At 42.1% G+C, this 23,495-nt stretch overlaps 1 protein-coding gene across 8 annotated transcripts in view; it reads right to left on the reverse strand.

The window, feature by feature from the left end:
- BTRC (beta-transducin repeat containing E3 ubiquitin protein ligase) overlaps positions 1-23,495 on the reverse strand; it is a 153,716-nt gene that overhangs the window by 92,748 nt on the left and 37,473 nt on the right. For 3 of the 8 annotated variants that reach the window (XR_012803585.1, XM_075612440.1, XM_075612438.1), the window contains 2 exons: positions 14,127-14,204; positions 1,179-1,268 (listed from right to left, as the gene is read on the reverse strand). Coding sequence is in view for 6 of the 8 variants with exons in the window: in XM_075612440.1 (XP_075468555.1) it covers positions 1,179-1,268; positions 14,127-14,204 (168 nt within the window). In the remaining 2 variants the exon portion in view is untranslated. Of the gene's footprint in view, positions 1-1,178; positions 1,269-2,808; positions 2,929-5,983; positions 6,222-14,126; positions 14,205-23,495 lie in introns of those variants that run through there. The other 5 variants (XM_075612441.1, XM_075612439.1, XM_075612442.1 and 2 more) reach the window with 4 other exon arrangements.

A 23,495-nucleotide genomic window follows, 5' to 3' on the forward strand; every position in this document is an offset into this window, starting at 1 on the left:
GCCCAAGATTCACCCCCCCCCCCCCACCCAAGATTCACCACCCACCCAAGATTCACCACCCCCCGCCAAAGATTCACAGCCCCACAAAACAATTATTAGGGATTCACATCCCGGGCAACGCCGGGTCTCTGAGCTAGTATTTAATATTACATGTTCACACCGCAATCGCCTCCAAGGAGCCTATGCATTTAACTCATTATTATTTTGCCCCCCCCGCCACAAAAAGAAATTATATAAAAAAAAGAGGGGAGGTGGGAGGTTTGTTTAAAAAAAAAACGTGATTTTGCTTTCGACCTTCTGTAGTTACCATGGTAATGTTTAAACTGGACTGCACTCCCTTTTAACCCACTGGACACCTAATATTTCAAACACAGCATCAGATTTAAAAAATAAAAGTAGTGATGGAAAGAGCAAGAAGAGATCTCTTAAAATAAAAAAAAATGCAAAAAAACAGTGATCATTGCGAACAGCCATGATGGCTGGAACTGTAGAAGCCCTATGGGTGGAACGGGAACATCGCGCTACAATTGCTCATATTCTCTGGGTAAATGCGTTCCGTTCGCGTGAAGTGGGGCCCCCACAACCTCTATACAAGTCCTGTGGGGCATGCCAGCGACTACGTGATCGCTACACCAAGCAGTTACATGGTTTTACCAGGAAGATCGGTGGCACTCAAAGTGTGAAGACTAAACTGTGGCACTCAAACCTATAACTCATACTAAATAGGCAAAACATCAGGCTACTGGATGCTATTCTACTCGGTCTGCTTATTAACTTGTTGAAGGCATTATATTAAACCTCATTCAGGGATACCTTCTCAGACCAAATAAGAGTCTGATGGTCCATTCCTATTGCTACCTTGGGTCAGGCCGTCCAGCTTTAGTGATGCAGGTATATACCATGCCACTAATCGAAATATAATAGCAGATCTTTGCAGGGATCTTCAAACCATGTTTAGCCACAAAAACACCAACAATCTCATAATTAAGGTATGGACATAAATCACCCAACGGTTTCCCCCTTCTGCAAGTTTAGGGGGAACTCAAGAAGCATTTTTTGTAACCTGTATTAAACAGTGCGTGTGTGTGTGTGTATGTGTGCGATATATATATATATATATATATATATATATATATATATATATATATTCCATTACTCCAAAGTGTTACAGTACTTACTTTAGTCACACAACTTTCGGTCTTCATGGCAGTCCCAGATAAGCATACCGTTTCCTGGTTCTGGCACAATCTGGCAAAGCTGTTGTACGTCTGCAATGAAGAGTTGTTGGGTCGGTTTAGCGTTTATTTTGCATACTGCTAGTGACTACATGTCCCACGTTGGAACTACTCCTTCATCTGCATTAGTAAACGGACAGTCCCTCCTAGAACCAAACTGTAAGAATGGCAGTGCCATGTGTAACGGTTCCATCTGGGAAATTTAACCCGATACCTGCAAATATTTATTTGTAATCATTTTAAAAGTTGGTATGTAAACATGGTGAGCCGAGGCCGAAGGGGGCTTTGATTTCTTGTAACTGTGTACAACACGATTTGCACAGACATAGCCTTCCTCGCCACAACTTCCTTATCTTTATTGGCTCTCTAATAAGGCCTGGGTCGGATAACTGTAGAGGAAACACTTGATTCACAAAAACACAACACCCCAAAAGCAGTCAAATCTTTGGTTTTCTTGATCAAATTGCTATAAACATAGTTACATTTGTTTGAAGTTCTTTACAAAATTCTTTAACTCTGCTACCAACTATTGCACCTTTAAGCAAACCAATTAGATTATAAATTCTTTACAAAATGTTTTTTCCATGGCTATCAGTGATTGCACAGTTTTGAGCTTTAGTTAAGATATAAAGAATACATTCTGTTCAGCATTATAATGAACAGCTATTAAGCCTACTCAAGGCCTTCAAGATAAGCGTCCAGGAAGGTAGCACAATTAAACCCATCAGATTTGCACTGTAAATCCAGGGAGCATTGAAATATAATGTTGTGGAATGCCAGCTGCTGGCATCCTGTGCTCACCATCACAAATAGGAAGCACATAAAGGAGCAATCTCGCTTGGGAACTTTCAGGGACCCCAACCCCCCTGTATCGGAGTGGCAAGCCCATCGGGAAAACTGGAACATTTAACATGTCCACAAGATCAAGGCTCACTCCCGCGGCCAATAGAAAAGCCACCACGTCATCGGGTGACGAAGTTGCGGCTTTCTGTTGGCGTCCCAGTGGAGATGTTTGTAGTCTGCCATCATATTTGTATTTTATGTCTTTATTTATATAGGGCCCAAAGTGTACTCAGCGCTTTAAACAATACAGTACAGGGAATTATAATAATACAATAAGTGCAACAAAATCAGACCATAGGAAAGGAAATCCCTGCCCCGAAGAGCTTACAATCTAAGTGGTATGATGGGAAATTTACAGAGACAGCAGGTGAGGGAATAAGTGCTGTAGGTGGCAGTGATTGGCCACAATGGTTGGTAGGAGTGACTGTGGGTGTGTATGTCTGGGTTCAGGCTTAGGGGAGATCCCCAGCAGCAGGAAGGAGTAGATAGAGGATTTGTGGGGGTGATTTTATTGAGGGATAAAAAAAGTTGTTGGAAGAGAGGTGTATAAATAATGGTGCAGTGGGGAGTGGGGAAGTTGGAGTGAACAGAGACGTTCTCCAAGGAGTGAGGAAACAGGAAACAGAAAAGGCAATAGGGAGGGCATAGTGAGATGCAGGAGGAGAGACTTCCCAATTATTGGAGGATAGGAAGCGTACAAATCACAGCATATAGAAAATCAAGAGCTCACAGTTGCAAAGTTGTTGTGGTGCAGAGTCCAGGTCTTCCTCTAATCTTCACCTCCAAATATTTGTCTTTTTGTGTCAAAATCGGAGGGGACCACTGATCAACTCCAGGGGAACCCACGGTTCTGGTTAGATTAAGAAAATGGATCAATATAGCCTCAAGCGGGATTACTGTTTAAAGAATTTTAATTTGTAGGCAGCGGGTAAACCATGACAACTGGGGTCTTATATGGGCTTTAACTCAGTTAACCTGTAAGAAATCAGAATTAAATATAATAATTCTGATGGATACTGTTGTGATACATTTGATTACTGACCTAATAGAGACTCTGATATTTAAAATAAACTGGGGGAAGGTTTCATAGAAATACAGATTAAATAAATGATGATGGGTAGAAAAGTGATAAAAACCCTCCACTACACAGCAAATAAAAATATCCCTTGTGAGCACATTCATACGTCTCAGACAGGTCTGGAATCCTGCCTCTCACCATGATCTCTCAGCATACTGTGCTTCCCCTGCAGCCAGGGATTCTGGGTAATGACATACAAATGAGCACACAGTGTGTCCCCTTTTGCTTCTTATCCATTTTAACATGAAGCTCTATAGGTTTATGCCTGCCTTAAACTGTGTAATACGGCGGGCATAAGCATATAGGGCTCCATGTCAAAATAGATAAGAAGCAAACTGTGACACTGTGTGCTCAGTTGCATGTCATTACCCAGAATTCCTGGTTGCAGTGGAAGCATTGTATGCTAAGAGAATGGTGAAAAGCAGGGCTGCAGACCTGTCAGACATAAGAATGTGCTCACATGTGATATTTGTATTTGCTATAGAAATACATTAAACCTGTTAATGAAATCGGTTTCTCGGCAGTCAACATTCTATAGGAGATGGGTTTGTTTTCCACTGCGTCCAAAAATCACGTATGCTAACAAAACCAAAGACCTATTTGTTGTAACAACTCTATGAAAGCTACCTATAATTCTGAATGAGTTTTCAATTTTAGCAGTGCTGCTGGGTAAAACATTTTAAAAGACTTTAATTTTTTACAGTACACTCAATGACACAAGATTATCCAACAAAGTAATGGCTAATCAATACAGGGTTTACTTGTCAACTGAAACATATAACACACTAAAAGGGATTGATTACTTCACTCCTCTTCACTTACAACTGGGTACATAATTTCAAATGACACAAATTTGTTTCCAACCTGCATATTATTTTTTTTTTAACCTTTCAATGTCACTAGGACAGTGTGTTTTAATATCCTTTGAGCACGAAAGTATATAACCTAAATAACCTAAGCATGGCATCAATTCAAGTCACTGGCAGAGTGAACACAACACTGACACAATAAGATGCATTGAACTAAACCTTCAAAGAGTCATCACAGTCCGTGTTTCATTAAAAATAACGATACACCTATCTCACCACATTTTCTTCAGGCCAAATTTCCCACTTATGCAACAACAACAAACTCTGGCTTTTAATCAAAATAGTCATACGTATGGAAAAGGATGAAGAGCACGAAGAATTTATACGTGCAGTATTCTTCAGAAGCAAGTCGCTGGCTGGTGGAAATACACAGATTATAAATTTGAAAATAAAACTATTTCCTGATCTTTCCCCCCCCCCCTTATATTGAAGACTAACTCCTGCATTGCACCGGCAGAGATCATTTCACCTATTGTTTGAAAGACTATACTCTAGAGCTACAATCATGGGCAGTGCTATGACAAGAAAAGTTAATTACATTGGGTTTAGTTAAAAAATAAATGGCTTCCTGAGTATAATGTGCATGTTTCTACTAAAATATTTAGTCACTTACAGAATAAGGCTACAGTTCCAATCATCACTGTGACACGCGCGCCCAGCGGGGGGGAGGGGGCCTGGGGGCGGCGCGTGCACAGCGCTAACCGAGATCTGAGGTCTTCAGGAGAGAGGGAGAGGTTGCGATGGGAGGGGGCGTGGTTGTGTTTTTGCGGGGGCGTGGCCATGACCTCACGCGGCTGGTTCGCCCTCATTGGCTGAACCGCCGGCGGGGGCGTGGCCACGGCTCCGTCACAAGTTCCACACACAATTTTTTGGAGTGTGTGGAATCTTGCTGTGCAGCGCGGCTGCAGAATGTGCACCGACGCATGTACTCGGCCCTGAGTGACTGGGGGGCCGGTGCTTGTGCGCACAGCAGTCACTGGGACCGCAGCCTAAGCATTGAATAAAACATTTCCTACATATGTTTCAGAAACACAGATGTTTCAGCAGCCAAATATGGGATGAAAAACAGGCTTGGCTAGAGTCCTTTACAAAAACAGCAAAATACAACCCTATAGTATGTTGAACACAATCTACAGAATATCACTATTGAAGGATTTGCACAACTAAAAGTGCCTAAAGTAATTTTGTAATGACAGAACTGCTACTTCCACATGTATATAACACTTGTTTTTAATGGAAGAATCTCTTGACATTATTTAATACGTATTCAGTAACTTGTGACCTTTAAGAGCCCTTCACCGAAAACCTCTGGATTGCCACTAGAGGGAGTGTTGTCAACACATTATAATCAGTAAATAGACATACTGGGAAAAAAAAACATTTCCTATATGAACAGTAGATGTCCAAGAATAACATAATTAGACAACCTAAGACAAAAAAAGAACAATAAACCCAGATCCTAAATCATTCTTAAAAATGAGAGGTAACTCTCAATGTATTACTTCCTGGTAAAATATTTGATAAATAAATAAATAATAAATAATTCTAGCTGTAAAGTACAAATGTATAAACAAAAAAGAAAACTCGTTGATTTATAAGAAGCCAATCCCCTAAACTGTAACTTTACTAAAACAGTGCGTATTAATAGAAAATTGTATTGGCTGTAGCGAGACCACACATATGCCTTATACAAACAGATTAGTGACACTCTTTCAGGTCTCAGCTACTGCTGCACACAGAACGCTTTGTAATCTTGAAACATCGCTTTAGTGTTAAAGTTAAAAGGTCAGCTATAAAAGGTAATAAGGAAGATAATCCAAAAAGTAATTCTTTCGCTAATAAGCCATGACATTTCTCCAGCCGTTCACAAGGTGTTGAAAACATGGCAGCTGTTACCTCCTAGGAGGAGGTAACTTTTTTTTATCCTTGTCTGGCAGTTTAACTCAATGGGTCAGCACCTTTAAACACTGCAAAGTATCAATGAAGAGGACAGAAGTTGAATTACAGCTCAATCCACAACCGAGGAAACCCCCTTCACTGCAGGTGAACAGTCCTTCAATAGAGGTGCAAGGCAGAGGAAAATGTAATCACTGAGCCAGATGGTTTTCATTTTGTCCTATGAATAAAAAGAAAAGCTAACAAGGGGACAGACACTTTGTTAACTTCTTGGCCTCTCTCATGCCTTCATATCCCCAGGGTTCCAAGTCGAGCAAGAAAGAGAATACAGAATAAACGTAAGTACTTAAAGAAATATAAACTGGGGGATGGGGCCGGGCTGCTTTCAAAAGACGTAACTGTTCAATGCTTTATTATCACAGCCCACATTGTTAGGATGGTAAGTGGAGACACAAACAAAAGCATTGGAAGAATACACAAAAGGTTGCTATTTACTCAGTTACAAATGAAAGCTGGCTGACAGGTCCTATTAGCAGTGAATGGAGAACACCATTTTAGTTGGAAATACTTTTTCTTCAATAATATATATATATATATATATATATATATATATATATATATATATATATATATATATATATATATATATATATATATACACACACACATATATATATATATATACATATATATATATATATATACACACACACACACACACACACACACACACACACACACACACACACACACACACACACACACATTTTAAAGAAACAATTCATGCGCTTTTTAAAAATTATTATTTCTTAACAGGTTTGAAGCAGGGTGTCTCTGGAGCTGAACCGCATTAATTTCAGCTCTGGGGACCCCCGCTTACTGAGATACAGATCTCCAAAGAGGGCTGCCGGAATCTCGGAAAAATTTAAAGCTCCCGCGTCACGTGAAACTCCAATAGGAGCTTTGAAACTCTGCCAATACGTGAACCCTGCTTGCCGAGCGGCTTCCAGCACCCCCTACGGAGGTATCTCAGGAAGCAGGGGGTCCCCAGAGCTGAAATGAATGGGGTTCAGCTCCGGAGACCCCCTACTTGAATCCGAAGTTAAAGAAAAATTGAAAAATAAAAAAAATCACCCACTTTTATTGCCTCTTTAAAGGAGATGGACAATATTCTTAAAATGTGCATGTTTACCCGTTTTACAACAGCAACTAGCTTTTGTGGAAGCCTATAAAAGGCCCCACCCACAACTGCATGCTGTATAATTAATACTGTAACTGTATTATACAGGTGGCTCAATCAGAGGCTCACTCTTTGACAGAGCCACTGATTGAGACCCCTGTGCTGAAGCATGCATACCCTGTAAACCTGACCTGTTGGTGGCCCTAGAATACTAGAATTGCCCACCCAACAATGGTGCTGCTAATCCCCTTAATTCAAGTGTTATGAAAAAAAAAAAATCTCGTTATACAAAAGGTTATAAACCGTGACCTGCTGCAGTTTGGGTTGAAGCAGAAGAGATGAAGAATTAAGTAAGCCAGAGCTGCACTAATATTTACTCTTGAGCTAAAATAGACAGTAAATGGGACTTCATTATTATTTATCAATGGGAGGAGGGGGCGTTTAAACATCCTACACTGCCACTGCCTTTTCTTAAGCCATTAGAGTAATCAAGGCGAGGGCAGCATGAACAGCTGCCCTCTGACCTGCTCACAATCACCAATAGTATTCACTGCCTCCATGAAGACTTCCCAAAGGTCAGCCTCCAAGGGAGTGACCGCCACAAAAGCTTCGCAGAACACCCCGATAATTCCTTTTAGAAGGAAGAAAAACAGATGGCTCAGCAATAAATTTACAAACCTGCATTCATGACTCCTACTAAACACTTCGAAGTTAAAGGGTTGCAGGACCCCTGGACACTCCTCACTTCCTAAAGGTCATTTGGTTCGGAGAATACTAAGAAACCAAAACCATTTAGCATTTCTCTGTAAGTTTTTGATTGAAAGGAATCTTACCAAAAAATAAAACCCACCTTTCAGTGTCTTCATAAGAGGAAATGCATTTCAGTTGCCTCTTATCGCGTATTTAATTGAAACGCCTTCAATATTTATATGTCAGAAGTTGTCTTACTTCTGTATCAAAGCACTCGATAAAGCACAGAACCCGAAGATGGATTGGTTTAGTAAGAGTAGTTTTGTATGCACGTATATCTTTTTTTATATAGCGTCGTCCATGTACATAACACTTCACAGCAGTAATACCCGTGACATACTAATATAAACACATAATGGGAAAAAGCGGTTCATACATAAAAGTAACATTAGGAAAAGGAGTCCCTGCTCCGAAGAGCTTACAATCTTTTTGCAAAGAAAGATAAAATAGTTACTTGCAAATACCGGATTTGTTTTTACAGAGGGGGAAATAAATAAACAAAAGCTGTGTAGCATGGCTCGAAACGGAGCACTGATCCAAAATGTCAAAGTATTTATTTTCAAAATGAATCCAATTAGTCCCACATGTGACCTGCTCGTCCATCTGCATGTGCTGGACTTAATGTGCACGATTCACTCTCACTTCAGCTTGAAGTAGGAGACAGATAAATGTAGTTTAATTTCAAACAGATCTGACTATCCATTATCCAAATGAACCATCTGGATCAGCCTATTAAAATTAATTTATAACCTTACACACACACACACACACACAAAAAAAAACATGTTTGTTACTACAAACTTGCCAAATCTTATAATTGTTTTTGAGGGTTGTGACCAAATAGGAAGTATTTGGGGATTCACACTTCATATTACCATGTTTAATCTGTGAAGGCACAGGTGCCCACACAACATATTACCATGTCTAATCCGTGAATACTCAGATGGCACCAGTTGGCAAACATTGCATACCATTTTTTTATTATATATATATATATCAAAAACAAATACTCTATATCGTTCTGTGGCTAACGAAATGCTTGTATTTGTGCGATCTTTTCAGATACACTGATCTCTTCTTCTGGCGATGTTACAATGGATAAAGCAAGAAACGTTTTACTTTAAAACAGGCTGGAATGTATCTGTGGATGAAACCTATCCCTCCCCCCTGTGCAGTATGCGATTTATGAATTTAGGTGTTAAATGGTCCCTGAATGTTTGTGATGTAAGGTTGTGTGTTACAGATATATAAAAAAAGAAAGTATCTGGCTTGTTAAAAACAGTCGTCCATTTTTTCGGCGACTGCACTAAACTGTACCTAACAGCTAAAAGACATAATATTAAGCAGAAGTCCCACCTGGCCAATTATTATTATTTTGTAATTTTTGTTTTGTTTTGTTACAGTATAAGAAGCAGAGGATCCCCCTGAGCTAAACCGCATGATTTCCAGCTTTGGAGGCACTGCCAATCCCGTTGGTTCCCAAAATACTTGCAACTGTCTAAGCTCCCTCCCGGGAAATCAAAATGGCCACCAAATCATGCGGGATATGTGGAATAAGAAGAAGTAGCAATGTCATCAGATGCGGCTTCCCATTGGATGGCAATTGAAATCCCCTTAAAAAGGGGAAGTACCACTGGTACCTTCACTGATACGTATCTCTGGTACCTTCACTGATACGTATCTCTGGTACCTTCACTGATATGTATCTCTGGTACCTTCACTGATACGTATCTCTGGTAACTTCACTGATACGTATCTCTGGTACCTTCACTGATACGTATCTCTGGTACCTTAACTGATGTGTATCTCTGGTACCTTCACTGATGTGTATCTCTGGTAACTTCACTGATGTGTATCTCTGGTAACTTCACTGATACGTATCTCTGGTAACTTCACTGATATGTATCTCTGGTACCTTCACTGATGTGTATCTCTGGTAACTTCACTGATACGTTTCTCTGGTACCTTCACTGATGTGTATCTCTGGTAACTTCACTGATACGTATCTCTGGTAACTTCACTGATATGTATCTCTGGTAACTTCACTGATATGTATCTCTGGTACCTTCACTGATATGTATCTCTGGTACCTTCACTGATACGTATCTCTGGTACCTTCACTGATACGTATCTCTGGTACCTTCACTGATACGTATCTCTGGTACCTTCACTGATATGTATCTCTGGTACCTTCACTGATATGTATCTCTGGTACCTTCACTGATATGTATCTCTGGTAACTTCACTGATATGTATCTCTGGTAACTTCACTGATACATATCTCTGGTAACTTCACTGATACGTATCTCTGGAACATGGGAATCCCTGGAGCTGAGAATAGTATGGCTCAGCACCGGAAGCCCCTCTAACCCTCCGGTTCCTATGCTGTAAATAAATATAACAATACTGAAACAGGTGAAGACCACTTATTTCCTGTACACACACATTTCCATTGGTCATCATACTGCTTTGTTGTCCTGGATATACTAAACCAGGGGTCTGCAACCTTTTAAGGAAGAAGAGCCATGTTATAAAAAAAATATTTGTCCAACATATTCAGAGAGCCGCAATACATGTATGAATATTACACCCCCACAAAACATACATGTACTGTACACACACTGATAGTTATATACTGTATAAGCATTAACATACCACAAACTTACTTTAATCAGAATTATAAAGAGGAAAAAATATGTGGGGGAATAAAATGCATCCTACAATAATAAGTCCCTTTAATTAGTTTTTTTCATTGTTTTTTTGTGCAAAACAGTTGTCATTTACAAATACATAATACATACATACACTACCCCCCCCCCAACTACACACTACTCCCCCCAAATACATACACACTACCCCCAAAAACACACATACTACCTCCCAATATATACACACACTAACCCCAATACACACATACTCTAACCCCCAATACACACACATACACATACACATACACACACACTACCCCACCACCAAATACACACACACACACACACACACACACACAACCCCCAACACACACTACCCCTCCCAAAACACACACACACTACCCCCACACACAATACCCCCTCAAACACACACACTATACCCCCAAACAGACACATACACACACTACCCCCCCCCCCCCCAATACATATATACACACTGTGGTGCCATCGCTGTCCTCTAGGGGCTGAATGGGGCAGCTATTGGACTTTTTCACCACAGAGAGTTAAGTTAATCCTCTCTGGCATGGCTGTTCACCTGCTGGCTAATTAATCAGGAAGTGCCTTAAGAGTATGGGAGCAGCAAGGCACAGAGAGACAGTTTTCCCCAGAGAAGGGGGGAGGGGGGAGCTAGTTGAGGCTGGCTAAAGAAGCGTGAGAGACACTGCTGAGAGAGCTGTGCTGAAGCAGTGATGGCTGGTTACAGAGGAACACAGGAGTTTCCCTGAGCTCCCGTGGGGTTGAATCCCAAAGAGAAGAAGGAAGGACGTTAGACTGTGCTGAAGCAGGAACTTCGCCAGATGGACTAAGATAAGCAAGACCCTTTCAATTGTTTACAAAGACTGTGCTGTTACTGTATTGCTTATGCCAGGGCATGTTTTGGGCTGACAACCGGCTTAGCTGGCGGCCCTGATACTAAGGGCCTGAGAAGTCAGTTCCCTGAATAGGGATAGGATTTTATTTGGTTTTCTTAAAGGGATGGTGGGCCTATTCGTATTATTTATCCCTGTAAATAAACCACAAGTATAAAGAAATACAGCATTTCCTGCCTCATTTGGGATAAAAGTGTCAGGAATCGGCGTTCTCCTCGCTTCCCACACAAAGCACTCCCTCTCCGCAGGGAGCCCCTGCACACACAAAACAAGCCTGCCTTACCGTCCTCCACGGCTCCTCCTCCCTGCTGCCGTCGCGGGATCACTCCCCTCAGCGATTCCTCTACTCAGCGCCGGGAGCGCCCACGCCCTCCTACACGCACGCCTACACGCACGCCAGCCTCAGACGTTATGTGCATGCGGTCTCAGCTTACAGAGCACACGCCTAACAGAGCACTTTTAACCTCTGCTTCTGCAGTGAGGCGTCGCCCCCAAGCATCACACAGTTCAAAGCAATGATTACACTCAGCTGGGCTGTAACACCTCTCTCCTATCAGGGAGGACTCCTTGCAGTCCTCCAGGCCTGCCCCCTTTTCCCATTGGCCTGCCCAGCTTTATTATGCCTGTGCTTCCCATCACTCGTCGCTCGACATAGTTCTGTATGGAAGCATTTGACTATTCTCTCAGTGACTCCTCAGGTATTGACGCGGATTGGACGACTACCCCCTCTGGCTCTCGACTTTGGCTCTACTTGGACTTCGTGACTTCTGGCATCCCTGACCTTGGCAACGGCAATAACTACTCCTTCTCTACTACCGGTACCGGCAAGTATTGTCTTCACTACTATACCTGGCCTGGTAACAATAACACCCCACTCCGGACACGCTCCCTTTGCTGCGGGTGCGTGTATCCCGACGTCCCACCTCAGCACAGGGGACGGGTCTGGTCTGCGGGCAGCACCGGCGTAACAAAAAGAGACTGCAATGTGGTGTCGGCATCACAACACACATACACTAATCTTGGGACTATCTGCCTCTCTCCTGCACATTGCGCACATTGTATAATGGTGAAAACTAAAAACTTCCAGATCCATCACATCATTCTCCTGCAAGTCCTGGTACAAGTGTGACACCCTGTGGCTCAGAAGGGACCAGAGACCCACCCAACCCACCCCCTACCTCCTCCCCCCCCTCTTCTTTTCCGCGTCGTTCCCATCTATCCACCCGCCCCTTGTCTCTCCCCCTCTTTTTCAACATATAAAGGGAAAATGGTTTATTGGGTATCTCAATCCATTTCAGAGTCATGTGCCTATGACTTATTATTCTCTGCTCAGCTGTGACTGTTGTTACTATCTGTACCTACCTTGCAAGATACCAATAAAGGAAAAAAAGATTTAAAAAAATAAGGGCCTATCAGGTGAATGTTATTGGTTAGTAGGGACATTGACTATTAATATTTGTGCACCCCAATAATATTATGTGAACTGAAATACAGTCATGTACTGTAACTGGGAACCTACTCTACTTGCGTTGCTTCCTTTCACTGATATCACAACTCCATAAGGACCCAGTCTGGACTCCAACCTCAAGACTCCACGAGACTCTCCTGACAACACCACATGATGTCATGGTCATGCCTCTGACATCATGGTATCGAGAAATTATGACTAGCCGCCAATGCCTTACTTTTTAATTTCTTTACCAAACTGAGGAGGCAGCCATCTTTGATTTGTGAAGTTATTTTTGAAGATCAGACAGGCTGACGTGCATTTAAACTACCCCCCCACGCCCCCAAAATACACACACACCAATACATATATATACACATACTTACCTTGGGCCTGCCTGCCTCTCTCCTGCACTGTCCTGTGTCGGCGCCGCTCCCCAACTGCTGCCTTTTTCCTCAATGTCCTGGCGGTGTCTGCGGGGGGGGGGAGGGGGCGGCCAGCGCTGGTCAGGCCTCTTGTTGCTGCCATGCCCGGCCTCTCCCCCAGCTGCTCTGCTGCACTGTCCCCATGCTGGGACTCTGTGACGTCGGAACGTGCGCCGGAAGTTGCAGCGGGCTCTTCCTGCACGCACCGGCATGGGACTGTGCAGGACAGAGGCAGGATAGCAGCTGGGGGAGATGCCGGGGCTAGTGGCAACAAGAGGACCGACCAGCGCCGGCCGGGCCCCCCCGCAGACACCATCAGGACATTGAGGGAGAGAAGCAGCAGCTGTGGAGCGGCGACCTGCGGAAAGTCGTAAGTAGAAGTGGAAAGAGCCGCATGAGGCTCGGGAGCCGCAGGTTGCCGACCCCGAGCTAAACAATATGAATAAAAACTGCTCAGCACTGAACAGTCCTGCAATGCACTGCAGAAGTAACGCGGAGTCTCTGCCCCTTCCATATTTACAAGGCAGCAGATTAAATAGCCATCTCTTGGTATTTCATCTGGTTATGAATCAGGTTGATGACATTGGCAGTTTAATGTTATGCTTATAAAATAACATACAGCTGCAATAAAATATATACATATAAACAGAAGCGTTATACCAAATTGTTCATGCTTTTGTTTTTCTTTAAAAGAGTTGCTTTTCACCTCCCATTCCTATATTATATTATATTATAGGTGGCAAAATAATATAAGAAGAATAAAATTCTTTGCAATGCAACGCTCCGCATTAGCTGGAATTCAGAGGACCGATAACATGTACGGTACCTGTCTAAGAGTATTCTTCTCTGGTATAATCTTCCTAGGAGGCTCATCGTTATTACAGTCGTCTCTCTCCGAGGCAGTCTGGGAAAGAAAAGCAAGCTTCATTTTAATACTTTTATAAACATAAATTTGGGGCAGGATGCAAACATCAACCTGCTTAAAATGGCTGACACTACTTCACAAGACATATGTTCCTCTGATTCAAAAGGGTATATGGATACTGTTAAATTAAATGGTTTTGTTCACTAGCAGGTCAACACATGATGTCTTTATATGATCACAACAAAAGACTACACACCAAAACCTAGGGTACTTAATTCCTTGCTCAGCTTGATAAAAACAAATAAGAGCACCAACAACAGAGACAATGGCTTCCTATTACAAGGTATCTGGCTTATGTCCCACTGTTAGCAATTGTTTTAAACTGGCTAAGGATGGGACAGCAGGAAGATGCACAGTTGCTATTAAACATGGACCTTTTGTTTCTTGAAAAAGAGAAACAGACACCAAGAAGTTCTTACATATACTGTGTAGCCAGGTCCCCTCTGGCTCCCCAGACATTTGGTTCTCTCGCTCTCACCTGCGACAGTGTGAGGGCAGTTGCAGGGGTGATCACGTCACCGGGGGCTCCCGGCGACATCAGCTACAGGGCGCCGCCATCTTGTGTGCGTTTGCGCATATGCGGAAATTCGCGCGCGTGCAGTATAGCCTCAGATGCGATATGGCAGCCATTACAGGGAGTGAGAAGAGGCGCTCCATAGTCAGGGACATCCCCCAGTTCGCACATGCGCAGTTAGCAGCGGCGGCGGCCAATACACAGCACGCATGAGGCCCCAATGTTAAAGAGAGTCACCAAAGACTACAGTTCCCAGCAGCCTCTGGGGACTGCACTTTCACCCTGGTCACAGGCAGCCAGACAGCCAATAAGGCTGACAGATTCTCATGCTGCAAAGTTGCAACAATGTTGTGTGAAGACAGGGATTGTCAGTTAGGAGCTGGGACCCAGATAGGGGAGGGTGTGTTTGTGCAGGGAGGAAAGTAGCCTCCTGCACTAGGCCAGAAGTCTCCCCTTAGCCCCCAGCTAGGCCCTACTCACGTCAACTTGTGGTTACTACAGGGACTCCCCTTAGACTAGGGACAGGGTCTTGTAGAACCTAGACAAGTGAGGGTCCAGCCAGGAACCGTGACTATCCTGGAAATTGCTGTGAAGGTATAACATCCTCTGCGTTAGCAGAGATAAGAGACATTATAAAGGTGGATCACTCCATGCGGGAGCCACCCACCGTTGAGGCGGAGGTATCTTGGATCATCTCCTGGAGCAAGGGATTCCAAGCAAAGGTCATCTGCGCACCCGGTAGCAGGAGCACCGGGCAAGTATTATCCAAGTCACCAAGTGCACCACCTATACACTTCATCTTAGTGGGCAGCGCTGTTCCACACGGGGGTGGGGTTGTGGGACTCTTGGGACTTTGAGTACAAGGACTTTGGGGATACTGTGTAAGGAGGTTATAGCCCAGTTAGGGGCAAGGTTATAGCTGCCAGCTAGTGGCAGAGGGTGGCGTATATATCGTTGTGCATACTGATGATGTTGCACTGTGAAAGTATGATAATCTGTGTTGTGTTGCTATACAATATGATGTGATGTGATGTTATTGTGTTATTTGCTCGTTCAGTAAACCTTTTAGCCATAACCCTGGTGTATGTGGTTTCTGGATGGGTTCCTATGCTAGGGCCATTCTACATTCCTATAGAATCCTACATAGGTGGATGCGCTGACCGTCGAGAACGTTCCATAGGATTCACCCCAGGCTCTCACTAGCGGAGGCTCAGACTTCCTGTGAGCCTGACAGATATAACGCACCACACCAGGTAACATTAAGTTCCCCGCACACACACACTATATGCGATTGGGTGGGGGAATACCCGTTACAACTGTATATAAAAACATGTGGGATTCTCAGTAGATTTGCTTCTGCAAAGTTTAAAGGTGCAGGTCACACGGGCCAAAAAAGAAGCCGCACCGGAAGACATCACAGCTTCCGATTGGCTAGCGAGACGTGAAACATTTAAGACGCAGTTAGATTAAGGAACACAGATTCTCTGCCTGCAGAGATACCGGCACCACTATGGAGGTAAGTATCTCTGGAAGCAGGGGGTCTCCAGAGCTTAAATTAATGGGGTTCAGCTCCGGTGACGCCTTGCTTCAACCCTGTAAAAAAAATATATATATATATATATTTTTTTTTTAAGTTAACCGTATTGCTGCTTTAAGTGACTCGGTCTTTTGGGAAATAAAAAGCACAGAGCCATAGAAATCACATCACGTGTGTACCAACTTAAAGCCTGAAATTAAAGGATTTATGAAAAATGGAAAATTAAGACTTTTTTTGGTGCTCTGATTACAGAGAAGGGGGTTTAATTAAGAATGATCTTTCTCAGCCTTCTTTTAAATGAGGAACTTGACATTGACAGGGAATTAATTATTCCTGCTGCAACCTTGAAAACTTTAACAGTAACTTTATTTCAGATGTCGCTTTTCTTCTAATGGGACGCAAAGCACTTCACAACTACAATGTAGCGAGTGGTACACAGTGCCACAGTGTACAGTGGGACATAGAATGTTACAGACACAAGCGCTGCCCAGGTGGCTGAGGCACAGGGAGATAAAGTGACTTGCCCAAGGTCACAAGGACTGACTTTGGTGTTTGAACCAGGCTCCCCTGCTTTAGTCACTCATTATTTTCTGCGTCAGTGCCTTTACTCATTGAAATGAACAAACACGCACAGCCCCTGTAAACTCGGAACCCAAATTCACGACATTGCATATATATTGTGTCAAAAAGGGTGCTACTATGATTGTGACCATGTATCACAATGAACAAAAGACAAAAAGGCCTAGAACTACATCTAACTTGACAGATTATATAGTTAAATATACAGATAAGTACTTGACTCATTGAGCAGCTCCTTCAGATTGGTCATTTTAGGCATCCTGAACGATTAAGCCTCACATTATACATTCCAAGGTGAGGGTTAAAGTTAGACGTAGTTGAACAGGATCAATATTAACTGAAGTGCCGTGTGAAAAGAATGGTTGTTACCATGTGACACACACGCCCTAGTGAATGCCCTGTTAGTGAGCAGTATCCCTGCCTCATGCATTCTGAACTTGTGACATTCAGTGCCGTCACAAGATCAAAAGTTAGCGAATGTGACTATGAGCCTTTTCTTCTGCCCCACTTTTCTGGTGCGTCTGCAATATGTTAGGGAGATTTAACACCCTTGCTGTTTTTGGAACAATTCTTACAAATTATATCGGTAAACAACAAATATGATTTTTATTTTTGGCCCAGTGATAGCAGCTCATAAATAAAGTCTCAACAGCTGATGTATTGAATAGAGCCCAACATCGAAATATCTACCTTGGATACTAACTAGAGGAATTTTTGTACATTACAAAATGCATTTTCTCTTATTTAATTAATATCAGACATGAAAAAATAAATAAAGAGGAGTCATACTGAGAGATGGAAGTCACAGTATCAAATGCATGCAATGCATTCAAAAAGCCACCAATGCATCACAAAATGCTGTGTGAGCCCTAATCCTGACCCATAGCCCAGCGGCATCGTTCTTTCACGTTACATCCTCGTTCCATCACTTTGCACGAGGCAATGGCTGGGAATTGGGATGGCTGTTTCGGATTTGACAAAAAATAACCCAGCACAAGAACAAAAAGGTCTTTGTTCTACTAAATCTTGATATGAAAAATTAGCAATGTGTCCTTGTTCATACAAATCCATTCAAAATACTGGACGTTGTATGGCCATGTGACGAGAGCTACACAACAGATTGATCATCGTGTTCTGGCAAAATCAAGACTTGTTTTGGCGATGTACAGTACATGGAGTGAGCGAAATGGAATTATTGGGCCGGATTTTCTTTCGTAGTAGTTGACAGTGTTGTTTAGTGTGTGCCATTAAGTTATCATCTTATGTCATATGTGCTGTAATGTATAATGATGGAAACAGAAAAGGATACATGCTGTAGGTCTGAATGATGGCCCTCGGGAGCAATGATGGTTTGTTGGCTCTCAATTGGTCTCTACCATAAATCAGCTCCTATCTGATTTCCCCCCCCCACCACAAATTGTATTGCAAGTGTCACTTTTAGGCCTATACATGTTACTTTAATGTAGTATAAATCTGTTAGTTTCATTTCTGTTAGATTGTCTAATATGTGCTAAACAGAGGTATTAGATGGCATTACCACCAACAGCACACTTAAAATATGGTTGGCAGTTTCTAGGAGTATGGCAACGCAGGTTTGTTACCAGCATTTCAGAGCACAGGTACTGATATACCAAGAACAGCAAAACATTACTAAACACGCTACGGTCAAACAAGGACAGAATGACAAGTCGTAACAATGAGAGAAAGCTTCCTTTACTTTAAATGAATAGTAATTGAAAGCGCTTTGTAATTCAGAAGTAAGTGGCATTCTCTGCTGCATCATTTTAGACAGCAAAACAGAAATCTTTAAAAAAAAAAAAAAAAAAAAAAAAAAAAGAAAGGCGCTGGATTGTCTGACAGCCGAGGTTATTTGCATGTTTCAAAATCCTTAATCCTATTTGGAGTTGTCAGTGAGACACAATGCAAGCGTTGGATAGGAGAATCCCAATCTGGTTGGCAGATGGATTGGTTGGTTATAGCAACAAAACTATATTTCGCCTGAAGGCACAATTCAGTACACTGTTAAAATGATATTAAGCCTCTGTCAAACTGAACCATTTGGATCTACTGCAAAAAGAGAAGTGGGGGGATGGGATCTATTTTTTTTTTTAAAGCATTTTGAACCTTTTATTTTCATGCTACTATGCAAAACCTGATTGTCACAGTGTGCTTGGTCTTTTATACCTTACATTTCTACTGTTGGAGTAGATTTTGCATGCTAATATAATCATCCTCCCTCCTGAGACATTAGCAAATAATCAAATGAAAAACAGGATCATAATTTACTGAGATTCGGGCAACTCTCTATGCAAATTTGACTTGTTATTGCTGCTGCCTCGTTAATCTATCTGAATGCCTTTGACAAACTCCTTTGATTTATTAAGTCATGACAACTCCAATGTGTGTATATTTTGCTAGATTGACATTATCATTAAGAGTGGGTGGACTGAGCGCACATGAATGGCTGATTTTATTCGCTGGTGTCTGCTGCTCAACAGCTGAGCATCTCCTTCTCACAAAGCCCCAGAGCGTCAGGCTCTTCCTATCTACCCATCCATTCATCATCTCGATGTTAATTGGCCCAGGCTCTAAGCAAATTTTCAACACGATTTAAAGGCATGATGACACTGATTACTGACCCTCTGCCATACGGTGCCTATTGATTAACCTGACAGAGATGAGGAGCTCTAGGGAAACAAGGTATGCAGACCTAAAAAAAAAAGGGGGGGAAATATATATATATTTATGTACAGCTTATGTAGGGATAACATTCATCATCACCATTCTCCATAATGTGCATAGCACATCCTAACAACAGGATTGCTTTAACACCTGCAGTCCACGTCTAACCACATTCTGCTCAGAAAAAGACGGCAAATTGTCAGTGTTTTAAGATCAGTTCCCTGGGTAAAACATGTATTTTTTTTTTACCCATATAATGGGAAGACACATAAACATGTATAATATCTCAAAATAAAGTGCCAGAGTTGTTTTGTGACATGGAAGCTGTATATACAGTATTGGTATTATTGACAGGGAGACCAGATATTTGATATTCCACCTCTGGAAGGAATAGTGATTTCGCAGTGTGTGTTGCAATCAATCAGTTTATGTTTATAACTTGGGCTCTGGTGAATCATGGAAACCGATCGGCTTCAAAACAAAGTAGCTAGCACAAGAACACAAATGCACTCTGGTAATAATCAAAATAGAAAGATATAGGAGCTGCAGCTGAGTTTAACAAAGGCGGCCTCTGTAAAACTGGAACCCGCCGTCCACAACAGCTGCTTATTTAGTCTCGACAATAAAAAAAAGAAAAAGAAAAGAAGCTCAGTAGACACAAAGATCCCAATTATTTTTTGCAGGAAGTCCGTAACAACAATGAATATGAGCTTCTGAAATATTAGAGGTGCATTATTTATTCAGCTAGTACCATGGCTAATAGTGGGGTTTATTCCGAAGGCACAAGCTTGTTCACTGCACTCCCATCAAACCGATTAAGAAGACATTTTTTAAATTACTTTTGGATACACTGTTCTAATGTGCAATAACATTTTTAATATTCACTGTTTAATATTTAACACTTCCCTCAATATGCTAGCTATCACAATCTGTGTAGTAGGTTGGAGGAAATTCAAATTTTTAACAAGCTACACACACAACTTTTATAGTTTGAGGAAACGTGCTTTTGAAAGGGCAATTCCAGTTACTCTGCCCCAGAACTGCATACAGTAATTACCTTTATTCAAACAGAAATATACATACACACCTATATATTTTATTTTTACTTTGAAGCGATCCTGTAGTTTTCTATTCTGGGGAAACTGTGATACAAAAACATTTTTGTACAAGATCTTTAGAAATGGCTCGTATTGATGTGGTAAAAACGGAATTATAACAGAGTCTTGATAATTGCACCTTATTAGCTGCCACTGTCTTTGCTCCTACTTAGCTATGCCATCCAATAGGAGTGGCACGTCCTGAACAAGATGTGATCTTTGTTAGAGTGCCATTGCTTTCAAGCTATTCAATAAATCTTCCATTATGAAACAGTCATTTAAAAATGTGCACAAAAAAGGTTGCAAGGCCGGGTGTTTTTACTTTATTGCAAAACTGTTAAGTGGTACAGTTTCTTTAAGCTAAACCTCCTTGTTTGCTGTCATCAGAGTTGCAGTTGCCAAGAGCAGTTAAAACTTGTGGCATCAAGTTGCACCAGACAATACTCCCTTAACATTGCAATTCTTGCCAGTCTCTCAGTCATTTCATTCAAATGTCAATAATGGACCCGGGCAATTATTAACAGGGCGACAACGCTCTATAATTTGCAAATAATCATACACTAAAAAATACAATTATCATCTACCTGATATATATATATATATATATATATATATTATATATATTAAAAGAACTAACAAGGTTCCATCATTCAGAAGAAGTCAGATGTCCGAAATGTAAATGGATTTATAACACCTTTAAATAACCCTATGTTCTACATCTGGGGCCAGGGCATAGCGAGCTTATAATACTATTTATGACACTGGATGATATATCCCCTATTCAATATGCTGTGAAACATCTTCACCGTTGGAGAAACAATTGGTTCTATGCAAATAAATGTGACCGAAATCTTGTCCAGCAAGGGGAAGACGTGTTAACAGCATATTAAAGGTTCAGTCCAAGTGGCATGTTTATTTCTTGTTGTTGTCTGTTATAGGATTGAAGGGGGTCTCCAAAGCTGAACTGTGTTAATTTCAGCACCAGGGAACCCCTGCTTCCCAATATACTTACCTCTGTAAGGGCTGAGGGGGAGGGGGGTGGGGGGGGGGGCAGTATCTCAAGTTTAAATGTCCTGGTCACGCGGGCCAATAGGAAGCCGCAAGGGATGATGTTGCAGCTTCCTACTGGATTCGTGGGACATTTTAGCCGCTGGAGCTGCAGTCGGCACTCCCTTTGGAGGGAAGTATCTCGGGAAGCAGGGACTCCTCCAGCTGTGGAGACCCCCGGCTTCAAACCTATATACCTAAAAGGTCACTTGGACTGCTCTTTAAATAAGGGCCTTTATCCTTTAGCAAGACCCCTCCCTAAACTCAGGGTCTGTTTCTAGAGCAGTGTTTTCCAACCAGGGTTCCTAGGAAGCCTTGGGTTCCCTGGGCATTCCTGAAGGGTTCCTTGTCATTTTCTGGTCATTTGAAAATTGTATCAAATACAGAATATTTCAAATGCATCAGATCACAGACGCACTATTAGAGAGAGTTGGGGTTCCTTAACCAAAAAAAGGGTGGAAACCACTGTTCTATAGCATTACGAAGCGTCTCTTCCGCTTGTGTTTTACATTCCACCACTGTGGTATATGACAGACATAAACACACATGTAAGTAGGAACATACATACATAGCAAGAAAACACAGCTCGTAATGCCTCCAACAGTGTAATATGTGTTAATATAAACAAGAAAAAAAGACAGTAAGCTAAATTTATACTCGCAATATTACAAATCTTTAAAAAGCTTGTCACATCAATCAGATGTAATATTTAGAGCACTCTTGCATCCACAGTACATACATATATACATATATAGATAGATATTGATTTTTCAATTGTATGGCATACTTTCTTGCAAAATTGCCAGTAGTTTTCAGATTTTGGAGAAATAGTGATGTAAGCCGTTAACATGTGCCATCATTATACTCTGAGAACCGTACTTTAACTTAGCCCTGAGCATTGTATCCCAAGTTAGAAATGATACCTTATGGCAGGGGTGCACAAACTGAGCCCCCCTCCTAATTTTCGGGGGGCGGGGGATGTGGCACTTACAGAGACCCCGCGTTCTGCCTCACAACATTTAAATAAAATGCCGGGGGAGTGCGAGAGGCCTCTGTATGTGTCTTACCTTCTCTTCGGCGGCTTCGGGCGACGCGTCGCCATGATGACTCAAGTCCAATGATGCCACAGGGCCCCATGGCAACACGACGTCAAATGACGCCACCGAAGTCGGAATTAAGGTATGGGGGGCGGGGGGGCGCAAACAAGAAAGTTTGCGCACCCCTGCCTTATGACATCAATCTACCCCCCAAAATTGAGTATTTCTTTTTTACATTATATGAATCAGGGATACCCGAGATATTAAATTTTTTACTTTTGCCAATACATGCGAGGAAAAACAACGATGGCTGTCGGGTCACCCAATCGGAAGCTGCACTGTCACGGTCTCACAATGATGTTATGCTTTTCTATTGACCACCAGAGTGAGGCTAACCCCAGTGTTCATATTGTTTCTCTAGGACTGTGTTGAACTGTTTTTGGCTAAGGAATCCTATAATTTTATTGTAAAATTCTGGGGTACCCCAACCCTCTCTAATAGCGCGTCTGAGATCAGATGCATTGTAAGGAACCCCAACCCTCTCTAATAACGTCTGAGATCAGATGCATTGTAAGGAACCCCAACCCTCTCTAATAGCGCGCCTGAGATCAGATGCATTGTAAGGAACCCCAACCCTCTCTAATAACGTCTGAGATCAGATGCATTGTAAGGAACCCCAACCCTCTCTAATAGCGCGTCTGAGATCAGATGCAGTGTAAGGAACCCCAACCCTCTCTAATAGCGCATCTGGGATAGGATGCATTGTAAGGAACCCCA

This window comes from Ascaphus truei, chromosome 8 (assembly GCF_040206685.1).
Source record: "Ascaphus truei isolate aAscTru1 chromosome 8, aAscTru1.hap1, whole genome shotgun sequence".
Taxonomy (NCBI): Eukaryota; Metazoa; Chordata; class Amphibia; order Anura; family Ascaphidae; genus Ascaphus; species Ascaphus truei.